This window comes from Macrobrachium nipponense, chromosome 30 (assembly GCF_015104395.2).
Source record: "Macrobrachium nipponense isolate FS-2020 chromosome 30, ASM1510439v2, whole genome shotgun sequence".
Taxonomy (NCBI): Eukaryota; Metazoa; Arthropoda; class Malacostraca; order Decapoda; family Palaemonidae; genus Macrobrachium; species Macrobrachium nipponense.
Genome location: NC_087218.1, coordinates 68,313,367 through 68,331,643, shown reverse-complemented (window position 1 = coordinate 68,331,643; position 18,277 = coordinate 68,313,367). Strand labels below are relative to the sequence as shown.

The 18,277-nt window shown below is 37.8% G+C and overlaps 2 protein-coding genes across 4 annotated transcripts in view; one reads left to right on the top strand and one right to left on the bottom strand.

Annotated features, from left to right (window-relative positions):
- The window catches only part of LOC135202579 (receptor-binding cancer antigen expressed on SiSo cells-like), a 76,469-nt gene extending 63,836 nt beyond the window's left edge, over window positions 1-12,633 (top strand). The window contains exons 4-5 of the mRNA XM_064232087.1: window positions 4,442-4,555; window positions 12,286-12,633. Coding sequence (XP_064088157.1) covers window positions 4,442-4,555; window positions 12,286-12,492 — 321 coding nt within the window. The 3' untranslated portion in view covers window positions 12,493-12,633. The remainder of the gene's footprint in view (window positions 1-4,441; window positions 4,556-12,285) is intronic.
- LOC135202580 (uncharacterized) overlaps window positions 12,515-18,277 on the bottom strand; it is a 323,189-nt gene continuing 317,426 nt past the window's right edge. For all 3 annotated transcript variants that reach the window (XM_064232089.1, XM_064232090.1, XM_064232088.1), the window contains one exon: window positions 12,515-14,754. In XM_064232089.1, the coding sequence (XP_064088159.1) occupies window positions 14,510-14,754 (245 nt within the window). In that variant the 3' untranslated portion in view covers window positions 12,515-14,509. The remainder of the gene's footprint in view (window positions 14,755-18,277) is intronic.

Genomic DNA, 18,277 nt, shown 5'->3' with positions numbered 1-18,277 from the left:
TGATATCTTGTTTTCCTTTGTAATGCTATAAACTCTCTGAAAAAATACCTCTTGCACTCTTTATTTGATGAACCATGTTTCCCTCCATGATTAATGTATAATGGAGATTTTTAGCACTTTGCTCATCTTTGGCCTTCCATCAGCAAGAAGGATTTCCAGTAATGTTGTTGGAAGTCTTAAAATGAAAAAAGTAAGAATAAGTAGCAGCTGAGGACAAAGAGGCCAATTTCTCTTCTCTTTTTTGAATTTTTTTCACTTACACCAAATTTGAATTATCTTTGCTCTTCAAGTAATTTTTCTCTGATGTATGGTAGTAGCTCTCCAGAAACCAGACTATGAGTCAAAGAATATGGTTAATTCTGTGAGATGTGCACTTTAATTCAGTATTATTTACCTCCACCTTCTTCCAGAGTTTCAAATTAACTAGGTAAAAATGCAAATTTGTAATCAATTTTTTATTTTTTATAGCTGACAAACCTGAGGTCTTAACAATAGCATGAAAGTAAAATTCTTATTGCATTTTCAAGTAAAAAAATATTGTATGAGATACAGAATTAATAAAATCATTACATATGGTTTTTTTATGTTGAATATGGGTCATTTACAAAATAAGAAATTATATATTACAGATGAACTTGTGAAATTACATCCCCTGAGTTGCTCAAAAGTTGTACACAAATTTCTGGATTAACATGATTTCAGTTTCCAAGGCTCAGTCACATTTTCTAAGCAGTTTGTTGTGATAATGGAATAAAGGAGCTCAGAAAGTCACACTGGACTGTGAAGCAAGAATTGGAAGAGGAGTAACAGTGAAGTGGGGAGAAAGTGCTAGACTGTTAGTAAATAGGTAAATACAAACAATTAGTAGACAGAGGGCCATAAAAATTTATTAGTCAAAGTTCATGGCTGGAGTGCATTAAGATGATCATATGACAAACCAGGACATTGCAGTAAGGTTAGAACATGAGGTGGTTAGAACATGTGATGAGAAGGTATAAGGAAGTCACAAAAATAGTTATGTATGGAAATATAGCAGGACAAATACTACTTCAAAGACCCAGAAAATTAGTGGAAAAAGATAGATGAAGACCTAGACCACATGGAAATTCAGTGGACAAATGCAGAAGGTAATGTAGAGAATTCATGTCACATCTAACCTCATAAATGGAAAATCAAATGTAAAACCAATGAAGGTTTTGCGATCATATCTTACATTTAAAAAATTTATATAAATTTATGTATTTATATATGAAAAAGATTAGTCTTCCCTGTGGTTATACTGTATAATGTGATTGTTTTTCTTTCAATAAAATACTTCTGTTGATAAAAAAAAGTATGGTACACTTACTTTTGAAAATGATTATGAAATACTACTTGAAAATAACAATTGAATTATTCTTTTTATGTGTGAACAAATATGTTTCCCCAGAGGTTATATGATAATTACTTGTTTTATTGAAACATGGATATTACGATCTCGACTCTCGAGATCGACAGGTTCTTAAAAATAATAAGCAATTGGGCTGTAATGACTGACGACAGGTGACAAACAAAGGAGGGAGGAGCATAACAAAACTAAAAAGTTACCTTAAAATTAATTTATTATATACAAAATGTACAAGTGAGTCAAGGTTCTGGGTGGCAAAAACAAAGAAAACTATAAACTAACAATAATAATATTTAAAACCAGTCGAAGAAACAATAAAATCCACCCTTCATAACAAAGCCATGAAAAATCACAATCTAAACAATAAAAAGAATAATCACAGAATAGGCTGTATAAGGGCAATAACAATCTTTAAATATAATAAATAGAAATAAGCAGCATAATGAATAATTAAAATTAATACTGAAGCGGCATAACGAGTCAGAGCAAAACGGGAACACTTCTTCAAACGATGAGGTCAACAGTCCAATGCCGGACGATCAAGACAGAGCCGATACGGCAACCACCTCGTCCTTGGAAACAATATGGACATCCTCCTCGACCGCTGGACGATCAAGACAGAGTTGATGCAACAACCATCTTGTCCTCAGATGCAGTATGGAAGTCCTCCTCGACCACTGGACGAAAACACGTCACTGCTGCTGCCCAGTGAGGTCGCACTCGACACGTCGTCCTCTTGACGACGAAAACACAATAATGCTGGCCAAAGGCTGCTGACCTCCAACTCGAAGACATACACCATACGAAGACTTCAATTAAATAACCAGGTATCCAGTACCTGACGCTGCCTCATTGCTGGTCCACAGGTAATCATACCTGACTGCCTCTGACTGACTGACTGACTGGTCGTCCTGCCCTCCAGAAACCTGACTGGTTGTTCTGCCCTCCAGAACCTGACTGGTTGTTCTGCCCTCCAGAACCTGACTGTTGTTCTGACCCCTCCAGAACCTGACTGGTCTTTCTGCCCTCCAGAACCTGACTGACGAAGTTTGACGCCATCCACCAGACGTCAACTCGCCAGCAATTAAAAAAACAAAAACAAAGGAGGCAACAATCCACCAAGGGAACAATTGGTAAACGATTGTTCCTAACACCTCCCCACCTAACAGAAAAAAAAAATTATTATTAATTTTTTTTTTTACAAACAAAATCCTCTTCCCCGATGCTGCCACACCCCCGCCAGCCAAAACAGAACCAACCCTGGCCTAAGGTCGCCAATATTACGATCTCGACTCTCGAGATCGACAGGTTCTTAAAAATAATAAGCAATTGGGCTGTAATGACTGACGACAGGTGACAAACAAAGGAGGGAGGAGCATAACAAAACTAAAAAGTTACCTTAAAATTAATTTATTATATACAAAATGTACAAGTGAGTCAAGGTTCTGGGTGGCAAAAACAAAAAAAACTATAAACTAACAATAATAATATTTAAAACCAGTCGAAGAAACAATAAAATCCACCCTTCAATAACAAAGCCATGAAAAATCACAATCTAAACAATAAAAAGAATAATCACAGAATAGGCTGTATAAGGGCAATAACAATCTTTAAATATAATAAATAGAAATAAGCAGCATAATGAATAATTAAAATTAATACTGAAGCGGCATAACGAGTCAGAGCAAAACGGGAACACTTCTTCAAACGATGAGGTCAACAGTCCAATGCCGGACGATCAAGACAGAGCCGATACGGCAACCACCTCGTCCTTGGAAACAATATGGACATCCTCCTCGACCGCTGGACGATCAAGACAGAGTTGATGCAACAACCATCTTGTCCTCAGATGCAGTATGGAAGTCCTCCTCGACCACTGGACGAAAACACGTCACTGCTGCTGCCCAGTGAGGTCGCACTCGACACGTCGTCCTCTTGACGACGAAAACACAATAATGCTGGCCAAAGGCTGCTGACCTCCAACTCGAAGACATACACCATACGAAGACTTCAATTAAATAACCAGGTATCCAGTACCTGACGCTGCCTCATGCTGGTCCACAGGTAATCATACCTGACTGCCTCTGACTGACTGACTGACTGGTCGTCCTGCCCTCCAGAACCTGACTGGTTGTTCTGCCCTCCAGAACCTGACTGGTTGTTCTGCCCTCCAGAACCTGACTGGTTGTTCTGCCCTCCAGAACCTGACTGGTTGTTCTGCCCTCCAGAACCTGACTGACGAAGTTTGACGCCATCCACCAGACGTCAACTCGCCAGCAATTAAAAAACAAAAACAAAGGAGGCAACAATCCACAAGGGAACAATTGGTAAACAACATTGTTCCTAACAATGGAAAATAGTACTAGATACTATATTGATAAAAAGTATGGTGTACCTTCTGTAAAAATCACTCCTAATATTGATAATAAAATGCATAAAAGTTCTAGGGGAGATATAATGTGATAATTGTTCTTTTTACCACAGATTATTAAGACTAATTAGAGGAGTATTTGACAGAAAACTGTTGAAACATGAGCAATAAAACTCTTGTATGGAAGTATTAAAAATAATTATTAGCATTGCCTTCAATGCACTTTGACCCTGTCTGATCTTGTAAGAACTCAAGATTTTATTTGATTGTACTTGTAAGTTGGCATAGATTTTATTAAATTAAATTGCATTTACTTAAATTTACCTTGACTTGCAAGGGATTTTTAGTTTGGTATTAAGATTATCTGCCAGTAGGGTTTTAAAAAATTCCAGTATTTAGCTAAAGATAACTTGAAGACATCAGGAATTTGTGACACTTATCTGTATTGTGTTTGTAATGAATTTACGACTTATTTACAACAGTTTGAATATGATTATGAAACTAAATGTGCCTACTTCTATATATGTATTTCCTCTTGTTTTGCTTGCAGTTGTGACTTGAAAAGTTAATCATTGGGTAAAATATGAATAAGAGAAATAATTCCATAAATTTGACCTTTATCTTTCTGAAATTGTAATTATTTAATGTGCAGTATAGTACTGTAAATTATCTTTTGCTTTCAGGACCTAACTCCAAAAATAGAAAAGAAACCACAAGTTGTGATATTGGAGCGACCAGAGGAAGAACAAGTCTTGTCCAATAGATTATCTTTTTCTCTGGCTGACACTTTGTTGCAGGTATGACCCTAACTGAATAAGATAAAGTTGTTATGAAGATATTTGTACTGTAATGTTTTGTGTGAAAGTTAAAAACAGCTTTGTCTCTATATTCCACATTTGTGGTAATCACTTGTCCCAGACACTGCAGTCTACAAACAGTAGAGGGGTTGGCATTGTAATGTCCATCTGCCACTGGGAGTTGCAGGTCCATAGCAGATAAGTATCTAATTTTTCATGTGTCTGCACAGCTATTAAAAGCTTTGCAGTCCTTTTTAAGATATTAAATCTTTAAAATCATTAAAATAATTCTTATCTGTTTTGTGCTATTGACTTTGGCTTCATTAATAACCCAGATTAACAAATTATCAAACAGCAAGTTCCTACCCTGAAGGGTTACTGTAAGCTCATATATTCACTCCTCTTTTATTTTTTGGAATTAGCTTCAGAAAATGCCAGTCCAATGTTTTTACATTTTGTATTTAGCCCCTTCTTACATGTTAAATAATTCGTAGTTCCCAGTTGTGCAGGACTTCAAGCCTTCAAGTTGAAAACAACTATATAGCTAACTGTGTAGGAATAACTACATAGCAAGAAAGAGCAAAAATAACAAAATGTAACAGAATAGAACTTGTTGCGGTATTTCAAAATAGGCAAAAATCTCAAAACTAAATTTACTAGTAACTACCCATCGATGATGGAAAATTAATTGAGCAAGTATCCTATAAAACAATTTGGAATTTAAAAAAATTTTGAAAGAAGAAAACCTTTATTCGGGAGACTTAAATGACATTTGTGTGTAATTTGAACATATCACTTTGAATAGGTGTGTCAATTATAGTCAATATATTTACAAAACTTTTTTGCAGGTGATATTTTCTTGTTTCTTTGACACTTATCTTAAGATTATTTGAGTTTGTTACCCTGCTCATAACAACATATAACTAGCCGTGAGTAAACATAGGCAGGAATACACCCACGCAATCTAAAGTCTGACCTTTTGCCTTGTTTGCTGTGAATGACAAGGCCAGTTTCATGGGAAACTTTGCCATAGTTGGAAGGGAAACTGTTGCCGGATGGAATTAGGTAGTCTTGGTATAAAAAGATTTTCCAGTGTGGGCCAGTTGCTATCACAGCTTCTATAACATTGGAATTCAGTTCAGTGGCTGTGTATGGTATTCAGTTGCAATGTCCAGTTTGCTGGGTGAAAATTTCCTAATTATGTTATTAGACAGTTCTTCTTGAGTGTTATTTTGTGGACTGGTAATCCAAATGGACTTAAGTTGTTTATAAAATCCTATGGGTATTGGTGAAAATTTTCATTTTCCAACGTGTCTGAGTGCAGGTATTCCCTACTTTCTCCAGAAAAGCTGTTGATCATGTGATCGTTCACCCTGTTGACAACTTCATTGGTTAATACAATGACAGCTCGCGAACACAGTCATGATGTGTTCTTGCAGCTTTCCTCTAAGCCCTCAAAGACAAACTTGCATATCTCCAAGATAGATGTATCGAGAACAAATTTTGGTCAAATTCGAATTGTACGCCTCACTGCATTGACGAACAAACTTGTCCAGATCCGATGTCACTTGGAGTTAGTGAAAGTTGCATCTGGAGGATTTCAAAACTTCATATTCTTTGCGAGATTCAACTCTGTCACCTGACTTCTAAATGTACAATCTTTTCAAGGTGGACTTGATTCTTTGCGCTCGACTGTCCCGTTTAACAACCGGTAGAATTTGTTTTCAGTCGCCAACAAAAAAAAGTTCACTCATCCAAACAGGGACTTGTTCCCTCTAATATCACAAAGAGAATGGTCTAAGCATTCATAAATACATTTGTCATTGGCTGACTTCATCAATTATTATCAGATTGGTCATTCTGAAGAGTTGCGTCATTGCATCCTGTTAAGGCACATTGCAGTAGGGCTTTGGTGTATTGTTTATGGGTATTTTAAATCTAGAATGAAATGTGCAACCACTATGGAGCAATGTGGCTGCAATCCCAGAGAGCGCTATGGCAAGTACAACTTTTTTCTCAGACCGTAAAAAATTGATCAAATATAGGCAGTCCCCAGTTATCGGCAAACTGGGTTAATGGCGATAATGTTTTATGGTGCTTGTGTAGTGCCATAAAATCGGCAATTTATGGTGCTATAACATGCCGAGTTCCGGTTATCAGTGCCATAAATCACCAAGTTTCGGTTAATGGCAGATTTTGCTTATCAGCACCCTGCTGAGAATGGCACCCCTGCCGATAACCGGGGACTGCCTGTATTTGTTTCTGTTCAGTATTTAGTGTATCGTAAACGTCATTAGACATTCTCCGTAGATCTTTGGTATCATAGTGAAGTTCTTGTATGATTATTTTGGCATCAGCTGATTGGTAACATCACAATATGGTTGAGGAAGACAAAAATCTCTATACAGATCAAGTTCTTCCCTTAGAAGTCGCCCTTGCAGACGAATTAATAGTTCCTTTTCAATTCAGTTCAATGGTTCAACTCTTGAACATTTTCTCTTTTCATCAAGTCTCGTGCAAGTTCAAGTTCCCACCATTCCCAAAAACTCCTGGGATCTGGCAGCCGGCAGTATATCAGCATAGTGGCAAAAAAGTCACACAGAGAATTTCCTAAGCGAATACCAACTGCCTCCTCCATTGCAAGTTGTATCTCTTCATCATCTGATATCTAACTTGTTTTCCTACATGCTTCCTGAAAAGTGGAACAAATTTGTCTTTCCACAGTCTACAACTTGTCCAAGCTAGTTGCACCTGTCTTAAGGTGTAACAGTATCCATAGGTGGAACAACTCTGACTGGTGCAGACTAAGAGGAATGGTTGGATTTCTTCCGATAGTATCAGTTTTGATGTCACCATTATCATCTCTCTTTCCTCATTTTTGTTTTTTCCACAATTTTGCTTTACTATCCCAAGTATAGTACTTAGGAAAGTCTTGGTATATGATTTTTCTAGCCTGTTTGTCTTGTTTGTTTCGAAGTTAGCAATCAACTTTGTAAACAGGTGGTCCATATTCTACTGCCGCTGAGGGAGAATTTGGAGTGAATGTAAGTCTGCTGGGTGCTTTTTATGGATATAAAAACCTTACATTTTCCAAAATACTTCACTCAGTGAGATTTATCAGGCATTGATGAAATTTTAAGTTTCATTCAATACGGGAATTTGTTCTCCATTTTCACTCAAGAAGATAATTCTATCTTGTCCCATAGTGATATATTTGTATAAGTACTTTACGGCTTGGACTTAGTGTACGACCCCGATGTTGATCTGGGCGTTTACTTGACCATCGGATGGGTTGTAAGGGACGATCCACGAATTATCAACCTGTGATGAAACCGAGATTAGTAGACATGTTGGGTAGCTGTCTTTTGGTATGTAGTTGACAGGGTGGAATGGCTTAGGAAAATCCTTGGTGGATTGAGATAAATTTTTGCCAGCTTCCATACATGGGCTTGAGGGTTTTACAGCACCACATGGACCATGAACATCGTGTGTCATCACTTGAGTTGAATAGATCTGAATTTTGGTGCTTGTCATGTATTTCTGCACAAACTGCTTTGTCAATTATTTCCAGTACAGTTGGTTTCTGTTGTTTTGACGTGAAAGAAGTATGTATATGAGCATGTGTAAGCCCACTTTTTGCCATTCGATAGTAAGAGTGTATTCAATTTCTTTCCTTAAAACTTTTCCCTTCAGTAGATCTTATAGAAGCACGTCAAGCTTGACCTTAAACACTCGCGGCATTCAATGTCAGGCCTGTCCTCTAGAAGCTCCCCTGCAAATAGAGCAGTTTGTATCTCTGGCCATCTTGGATTTGTTGTAAAGTAATGAAATAGTCTAGCTTTTCCATTGCTCTGACTATTGCCATGACATTTTGAAAGGCTTCACCGTGAAATCTTGGACTGCCAGTGATGGTTGGTGGGAGAATTATCCTTCTTCCTGATATAACTAGTACTATATTATTTGGTTCACAGTCTCAAGCAATCCGGAATATTTCTCTGCTCGTTTTGTCATTTGGTTTAGTTCAGCCCACTATAACCTGCTACATTCAATACGGGAATTTGTTCTCCATTTTCACTCAAGAAGATAATTCTATCTTGTCCCATAGTGATATATTTGTATAAGTACTTTACGGCTTGGACTTAGTGTACGACCCCGATGTTGATCTGGGCGTTTACTTGACCATCGGATGGGTTGTAAGGGACGATCCACGAATTATCAACCTGTGATGAAACCGAGATTAGTAGACATGTTGGGTAGCTGTCTTTTGGTATGTAGTTGACAGGGTGGTTCACAGTCTCAAGCAATCCGGAATATTTCTCTGCTCGTTTTGTCATTTGGTTTAGTTCAGCCCACTATAGCCTGCTACATTCAATACGGGAATTTGTTCTCCATTTTCACTCAAGAAGATAATTCTATCTTGTCCCATAGTGATATATTTGTATAAGTACTTTACGGCTTGGACTTAGTGTACGACCCCGATGTTGATCTGGGCGTTTACTTGACCATCGGATGGGTTGTAAGGGACGATCCACGAATTATCAACCTGTGATGAAACCGAGATTAGTAGACATGTTGGGTAGCTGTCTTTTGGTATGTAGTTGACAGGGTGGAATGGCTTAGGAAAATCCTTGGTGGATCGAGATAAATTTTTGCCAGCTTCCATACATGGGCTTGAGGGTTTTACAGCACCACATGGACCATGAACATCGTGTGTCATCACTTGAGTTGAATAGATCTGAATTTTGGTGCTTGTCATGTATTTCTGCACAAACTGCTTTGTCAATTATTTCCAGTACAGTTGGTTTCTGTTGTTTTGACGTGAAAGAAGTATGTATATGAGCATGTGTAAGCCCACTTTTTGCCATTCGATAGTAAGAGTGTATTCAATTTCTTTCCTTAAAACTTAAAGCTCCCCTACAAATAGAGCAGTTTGTATCTCTGGCCATCTTGGATTTGTTGTAAAGTAATGAAATAGTCTAGCTTTTCCATTGCTCTGACTATTGCCATGACATTTTGAAAGGCTTCACCGTGAAATCTTGGACTGCCAGTGATGGTTGGTGGGAGAATTATCCTTCTTCCTGATATAACTAGTACTATATTATTTGGTTCACAGTCTCAAGCAATCCGGAATATTTCTCTGCTCGTTTTGTCATTTGGTTTAGTTCAGCCCACTATAGCCTGCTACATTCAACTTTAGCCCACTGATCTACTGCATACTGCTGCAACAGTCATCTACTGCACATAAAATATGATTATCCAAATCAGTCTTTACTTCTAGCACATAGGCATAAAAATCCATTGATGTTAGTGTTTGATAATTGCTTTTCTTCAGAATCATCAGCCAACCATCTGTTCCCTCAGGAAAAATAGCAAAATGTAGTGCAAAGGGTCATACGTTCGATGGAGGGATTTGATTCATTTAATTGTTTAATTTTGAAGTATATAATGGCACCCAACAGATCTTTGAAATCTTTGGGAACCAACACTGCCACCTCTGAATTTACAGGTAAGTTGTATTGACACCAATGTGTTTCGGAAGGATTTAGCTTCTTGTCGTAGTGCAAAATAATAAAAATATTGGCAGGTTTTTGTCTATTCTAAAGCTGGTTGAAACAATGGCATGTTGAGTTCACTCAGTATCGAAGAAGCACAACTGTTAGAATGTTGGCGGTTAATCACTTTATGGCAACAAACCACCACTTGTGTGATAAACTTTTCCTTGTATTTTAAACATTGGATGAAATCCAGTTATTGATGTGTCGATGTTGCATCCGATTGATGCAAACGTGAGCGCATTATTATAGGCTCGAATATTTATGAAACTCATCATTCCATAATGACGTGACATCTGCTGACAAATTTGGGATGGGTTCCAGGTGGACTTTGAATGTCCACAACATAAGAGAAATAGGTTCTGCATTCCAGTGCCTTGCATAACAATGTGGACATCCGTAGTTGCCGAAGTTTCCGCCATCATGAGACCATTAAGATAAGTGAATATTATATTTAGTTTAATCATTAATATCTTCAGCGAGCAAAATTGCTTCTAAGGCATTATCTTGAATTCATGTTTGACTTTACAGTGCATTTCTGAGTGTTGAGATTTCTCTGTTTTGATTGGCAAGCTAAGGTAGCAACACACTGTTTGGTGGTTCTAACTTCCGGATTCTGTCATCTTAATTGTTGTGCTTTAGTATCTTTCTCTTGTTCGGCGTCCTTATGATCAGCATTTGATCATAACTTGCGCATAGCAGCCACACTCCTCATACTCCTACCATTTGCTTATTTTGTTTTCTTTGGCATTGCTTGTTAAAGCAAATCGTTAATTCTGTTAAATAATGTAAGTTCACTAATTAATAGATTTATTTACGGATTGCTTAGAATACGTGTCAGCATCGGCTATTAAATACTTTATAAAATCAATAACTCGCAATGTAAAAGCGTCATAAAACAAAAATGAACTTACATTTCACTGTTGTTTCTCGTATGATGGTTGAAAGAGAAACGAGTGCTCGATGTCAACAGCATTTCGAACCCAAAGTTGAGCCTGCTTTGAGATGTTCAAAACTTATCATCTCCTTAGGATACTCAAATCTGTGGGCAACCCATGCATGGGTGGTCTATAAACACTTATGTGGCTGCTGCAAAAGTATGTCAGATATCCTGATTTAACTTATTTGAGGTGGTATTTATGAATTTATAGATAAAAATTATACCTAGGAAACCAATGATCTGATTATAGCCATATAAGGCTATAAACTACCCTTGATCAAAGCCCTATCCGAATGTTTTTGTTTGGTTTAAATCCGTCAAGCCATTTAGCTTTGATTGAATAACAGACGGACAGACAGATATAATAATGCCCATTACAGTATGATGATGTTAAAAAATAAAGAATTAAGTAAAACGGCAATCAGCAGAAGAGACATGACTGTCTAAGATGCGGCCAACTACAACTATCCACCTTGTTTTAAGTTAAACAGCCAGCTCTAGCTTGCGCTGAAAGTAAATCTCCTGTGTAAAGACCCAGGGTTTGTATACATGTAGGAGCAAATACAAAAAATAACACATTCACAGAGGATACAGTTTTCACATCTGTTTAGATCTGTGTTGGGACCGAGGCTGATTCATAGGCATATTATATCTTGTATTATGCTTGTGACATCACTTTTCTGTCTCGGTAACTCATGGCCTCATTTTGAGCTAAACAAGCTTTGGTAAATTGTTCGTGCTTCTCTTTGTCTCAGCAACTTACAGTTGAGGCTTGAGCTGAACAGGTTTTTGCATGATGGTTATATTTCAAATTTTTGTTCGAGGTTGAGAACAAAAAACATTCAAATGACCCATTCCTGATGGACAGATTCCAAAAACTTGGCCAGGTGGAGCATAATTGTTTTTCAAATGATTTGTTTTTTATACAAACCCATTACTTGGAATGGGAGAGCATGCTTCCCTAGTAGGGAATCCCTATCCTCTCACAGTGTTGCCAAGACTACAAATAAAGTATTGGTTCTTGTATACCTCAACCTTAGGATCCATTTGATGCATATGTAGTACTTAACTGTCAACATGCGTAGTGTCTTATTTCCTCAAGTTCAGCATGGAGTGTCTTAAGAATTCATGGAGGACCACAAATTGGGATAGATTATAAGTAAGAGGTTTGTATGTTGAATATGTTTTTAATTTGCATTGTCATGGAAAATATCTTAAATTTTTGCTTTGTTTTTCAGTCCTCTGAACTGGAAGAGTGGGTAGAAGATTGCAGTGGATGGGAAGGTGAAGCTGAAGAAGAAGCAGACTTAGATTTGGCATTGCAAGAGAAAAGACAACAAGAAAGAGAGCAGCGAAGATTAGAACAACAGAGACGGAAGGCAGAGAAAGATGCTCAGAGAACAAACAAACTTGCAGCTTCCAAAATTAGCACAAAGCTTTCATAGGGCCAAGAATGATACATATGACTGAAGTAATGATTTAGCTTGTAATTCCATTCCTGAAACATTTTTTTTATCATGCATAATGACCATGTACTATATTCTGTGCACTAATTTTAAGATATTAATAAAGACTGGTGATTGTTATACATGTTTGCTTTAAAAGTCTAAAATAGAATATATGGAAAGATTTACATTGAACTTACACTACTATACTTTGTTACCCAAATATCTGAAAATGTAAGAAAAAACATACATATTTTGTTCTTCTGGAAATACAAACATCATCATAAACTGGAAATATTATTGAAACTTGGTAACATGGTAGTTAATTTGAGATAGGTGGGTGAATTAGGGGTTAACCCCCTCACCTCCTATAAATCAGCATTTTTTCTTCCGCTGCACCCGAGCAAGACATCTTGCTGTGCTCCGAGTGAAACTGAGTAAGACATCTTGCTGTGCTTCGAGTGAAACCAAGTAGCAATCTTGCTGTGTTCCGACATCATAAGTTGTAGCTTCTTTCATCTTTTATTATGTCTGGTATTTGTGTATTTTGTTCAACATGGATCTCGATAAGAAAAGTGAACAATGAAAGGTGTCAAGTATTTAAATGGGTGTTTGGTGTCTTTATATGCTTGTTTTGTTGTTCTGCTGTGGTAGGTCCTACAAGGAATGTGCTGGCTGGACTTGTTTCCCATGAAGGGGTTTGGCAGAAGATGAGGAAGGCTAAAAGATGTTCACGACTTTTTTCAGAGGATTACTCAATTTAAATATCACTGAGTCTTCGCTCCTTCCTCCCAGACTTCCCCCACCCCTTCCCCATCATCTGCTTGTTCTCTGGATTGATGGGGGTTAGGATAGGTACCCAGCCCACTCTTCCCAAGTGAGACTGCAGGGTGTTCATGGTTCACCACCACCTTGGAATTATCATAATTAGGAGATGTCCAACTTTGTGCCCAAGCAGCAGTGAAATACAGGGCATGCTGATATACACTGAAGCTTAGAACGTTTTTGTTACGACTCTCACTTCAACATATTTAAGTGGAAGCAACCAGCTCAACTTTGGCAGGACATCTTTGATCACCTGTCATCCTTGCAGAAGCTTGTGCCTCACTTCGGTGAGAGGGGAACAATTGTCTAGTCCTAGCAAGAGCTCATGAAACCAAGGGTACTGACCCATTTCCCCGGCCATTTTGAGAAACTTGGCAATTTCACAGGTAATGAGGGCATATAATGTCTGGTGGTACGGACTACCTTTACTGCATGTATGTCACCCACAAGTCATTGGAAATCATCTCAGGATCTGTGTTGGCTTCTCAGCTTCAACTCATTTGTAACTGCGTTCAGACATACTCTGTCATCCCATCTTGGAGCTTCAACTCTAATGTGATTGCCTAGAGTGAGAGCTCAGATATATTTTACTCTGGCTCATAAATCTATCTTGCATCCCTATGCCAAATTATATATGTTAAGGAGTCACTACTTTCCTACTCATAATCATGATCAGGATCTTGGAATTTCCAGGAGATTCAACTTGTCAGTTAGCTGAAAGACTATCATCCCACCTAGGAGTGAATGTCCTATACAGAAGGCAATGGACTGTATATGCATAGGAACACAGCAAATTTTGAAGACTGTATTTGCACAGGAACAAAACCAAAGTTTTAAGCATGTAATCTGTATATTTTCTAGGTAAAAACCTATGCCTTTTATCATAATCTTGCCTCAATCACCCCATAGCCCCTGATGCTGACAGAAAAAGGGCCAGCTTACAGCAGGTCAGTGGTGTTTCCCCCTAATCTTCTACCTACCTCCAATTAACCACCTTGTTAAAAAATTTCAACACCTTGTTACAAAATTCCAACAACTGTTTCCAGCCTGCATTAAATTAAGAAAAATACAAATTACTTTAAAAAATTGGTAAATATTCAACAAATGTCACTACAGCTATTAACATACTATCTTACATAGTTATCACTACATATATAATCTCAAATGATGAGTTTCTTGTTTTAACTTTGCTTCACAATGAACACGAAGGCTGTGACTTTAAGGTTTCAAAGGCATTGATGTGACTAAGGCCTTGCAGCATCAAGTCAATGTTGGAAAGATTTGATGTCACATTGTTAAAGGCTGCATTAGCTGCAAGGGTTGATGTCTGAGCAGCTGGGACAGAGGTAATAAGGTTAGCCAAATGGGAAGTCTTCTTCACTAATGGTTCTTGAAAGGCTTTTGACAAGTTCCTCTCTAAAGATGCATTTGTTTCCCCTGAAAAAAATGACAATACCACTATTAACACAAAATACTTCCATACTTTCAAGTCTTACACATTACCAAATGTCAAACATTCCGTAATCAAACAGAAAAGTACCCATCTTTCTTCACAAAATAATGCATTTATTATGATTAAACATTTTCTTTACATAAGAGTACTGAAACTCAAATTTGTTAATAAAGCAGAAAGTAAAATGCATTACATAAAACAAATTAGTATAATTCAGAGGTTGTGGGACTATTAATATCTGATCATTCATGTGGTTGTAAAGAATTTTTGAAGGTGGTACATATTCCAATACATCAGAAAATTTTTAAAACAATACTGTCTCCTAATTTCATTCCAACCATGACAAAACCTACTATTTTATCAAGGACTAGATCAGGGAGAAGAGAGATAAGTACCATCTTGGTAATTAATCCATGAGCATTCTTTACTGGGCCTGGACAGCAACTATAAAGTTTTCCTGGGTAAAAGGCCCTCTCTTATTAAAAAAATGTTGTGAGTTGAAGCTGTTTCAACTGCATTTTGTTTCATGATTGCTTATTTGAATACGTTACAGGGTCCTGTATAGAGTGCCCAAACAAAGTATCCTGTCTTCTCTTGTGACCCATTCTGGCTTTCCTTCTTACTAAACACGCATCACCACGCTCGCGGTCTACTTCACCGTATATTTTTGTTGTTTTGTACTATTTTGCTGTTTAAAACTCATTGCAAAGAAGCCATTATGGGGCCAAAGAAAGTTGCAAGTGCCAGCCCTTTGGTAAAAAAAGACCAGAAATACAATAGAATTCAGGAAAGAACTTGTAGCGAAGTATGAACATGGTGCACTTATAGCTGATCTCACTAGGATGTACGGCAAGTGTGTCGACAATCAGCTCTATCCTAGCAAAGAAACATGAAATCAAGGCAACTGATGTTGTGAAAGGGGTCACTTCATTATCGAAACAGTGAATACAACTGGTGGAAGACGTTGAAAAAACTTTTGTTAGTGTGGATAAATGAAAAGCAATTAATGGGGGATAGTGTGTCAAACAATAATTTGTGAGAATGCTAGGATGTTGTATGCTGATTTAAGTACAAAAATGCCAACAACAAATGCTGCTCTTAGTAATTTCAAGGCCAGCAGAGGCTGGTTTGAAAAATTTAAAAAGCGTACTGGCATACATAGTGTTGTACGGCATGGGGAGGCGGCAAGTTCCAACAAACGTGCCACCAAAGAATTCGTTGATGAATTCAAAGAGCATCTTGGGGCTGAAGGATTCCTCCCTCAACAGGTCTTTTTTGGAAAAAGATGACAAAGTGGGCCTACATCACTCAGGAGGAAAGTTCATTGTCAGGGCACAAGCCTATGAAGGATAGGCTAACATGCTTAGTCTGTGGGAACGCCAGTGGGGATTTCAAAGTGAAGCCCCTACTTTTGTATCACTCTGAAACTCCCTGAGTGCTCAAGAAAAACAAAGTGATCAAGAACAAATTGCCTGTGATCTGGAATGCCAATAAAAAGGCATAGGTCATGAGGCAAATTTTTGTTGAGTGGGTCAATAAAGTGTTCGGCTCAAGTGTGGAAAAATACCCGCAAGAAAACCAATTGCCACTCAAGTGCCTCCTGGTAATGGACAATGCTCCTGCACAGCCTCCTGGCTTGGACAACCTGTTGTGGATGAATTTAAATTCATCACAGTTAAGTTCGTGCCCCCTAATACCACTCCTCTCATCCAGCCCATGGAAGGATCACTTCAGTATCTTCAACTGCATACGGCTTGGCGGGGAGTGACTTACTGGACATTGAGCTCTTGCTTGGAGAAAATTTTGGCCACAGTGTTACCTTGAGAAAGATTCGAAGGGTTTGAGGCTGACCCCGACAACTCTACGCCTGTTGTGGAATCTATTGTGTTTCTGGGGAAATCCATGGGCTTGGATGTGAGTGGCGAGGATGTGGAAGAGTTAGTGGATGCCACAGGGAAGAGCTAACCACTGAGGAGCTGCAAGACCTTCAGCAGAAATAGCAACAGACGGCAGATGAGGAATCCGAGGAGGAAGAGAGAGGGGATACTGTGCCTACTTCAGTGACTAAAGAAATGTTTGTGAAGTGGAGTGATGTCAAAAATTTTGTTGAGACATACCATCCTAACAAAGACATTGTAATCCGTGTCTCTAACATGTTTAATGACAACGTTTTTGTATCATTTTAGGCAGATATTAAAGAGAAGTCAGAATTAATGTCTCTGGACAGTTTTGTTGTGCGAAAGGGGTTCAGTGACTCTCAAGCTGGTCCTAGTACCAGTAAAATAACGAAGTGGGGAGGTAACCCCAAGACAGTGCCACTAAAAACATAAAAGAAGCAACCCCAGAAACATTCTTGATAACTGAAGTCCTTCTGGAGGGAGATTCCCCTTCCAAACAGTAACCTCTCCTCCTCCCTCTCCCCTCCTTTCTGTTTTCCATATGCTAAGAAGAGTCTTCCATAAAAGTAAGAGTGACATTAAATTTTCATCATTTGTTTTTATTACTTATTTATATTTATTTCTCATTGTTTTCTAAATGTAAAACTGTTTATTCCCTATAAAATGTATTTTTTTTTAGATTTTTGGTGGTCCGGAATGCATTAATACTATTTACATTATTCTTTATGGGAATTATTGTTTTGGTTTTCGTACATTTCAGATATCGTTGGAGGTTCCGGAACGGATTGTGTATGAAAACCATGGCTCCACTGTACTCAGCCACACCTAATCCTTACATGATTAGGTCAACAGCAGTCTTGTTTTGTGAAGCTCTTCACCTAAACTCATCTTGTCCTCCAACTTTGAATCATTATTCATCTTTCCTTAATCTTACGTTACTAATGTAAGGTTTGAAACGGCTATATCCCACAATAGTCAGGCAGCGGTTGTCACAATTTTTTTGTTACTGCAAAAAATTTGCCAAGTTTGATTTTTGGCTTTTATGTTACCCTTTACATCATATGAAGTAACTTCAATTTGGTGTCAAGTTGTCACTGTGGTATTTAATACTGTGACAATGTTTCAAAGATTGACCATGCGTAAGAAAAAAAATAGAAAATAATTTCTTTCAGCAATCCAAGTCACTTGATGAATTCTGAATGTATACTAAATACTGAATTATGTTTATTCTGTATTTATACATCAGTTTATTACTCAATAAATTATTCAGTAAGATTTTACTATTAAGTTCTAATTGTCATACAAGTGGCAAGCGATGCCCTATGTGGTCCACATTCATTTCACTAATAAAGCCATCAACTGTTTATTGGAATCTGTGCCCCTCTTTACAGAAAAAGGCCAACACACTGGTCTGTGCTCTTTACAATTCTGATGCAGACACAAAAGATTGGCTGTATGACTGTAGGGAACCACACCAGACCTATTATAAAACTAGATGGTGACTTGTATGATCGTGCAGTAAAGATAAAAAGATTATAAATCACACTGGTGCATTACACTTGGTAGTTTGCACATGACCATGGCAGCACTTAAATGCTTGGGTAACTAC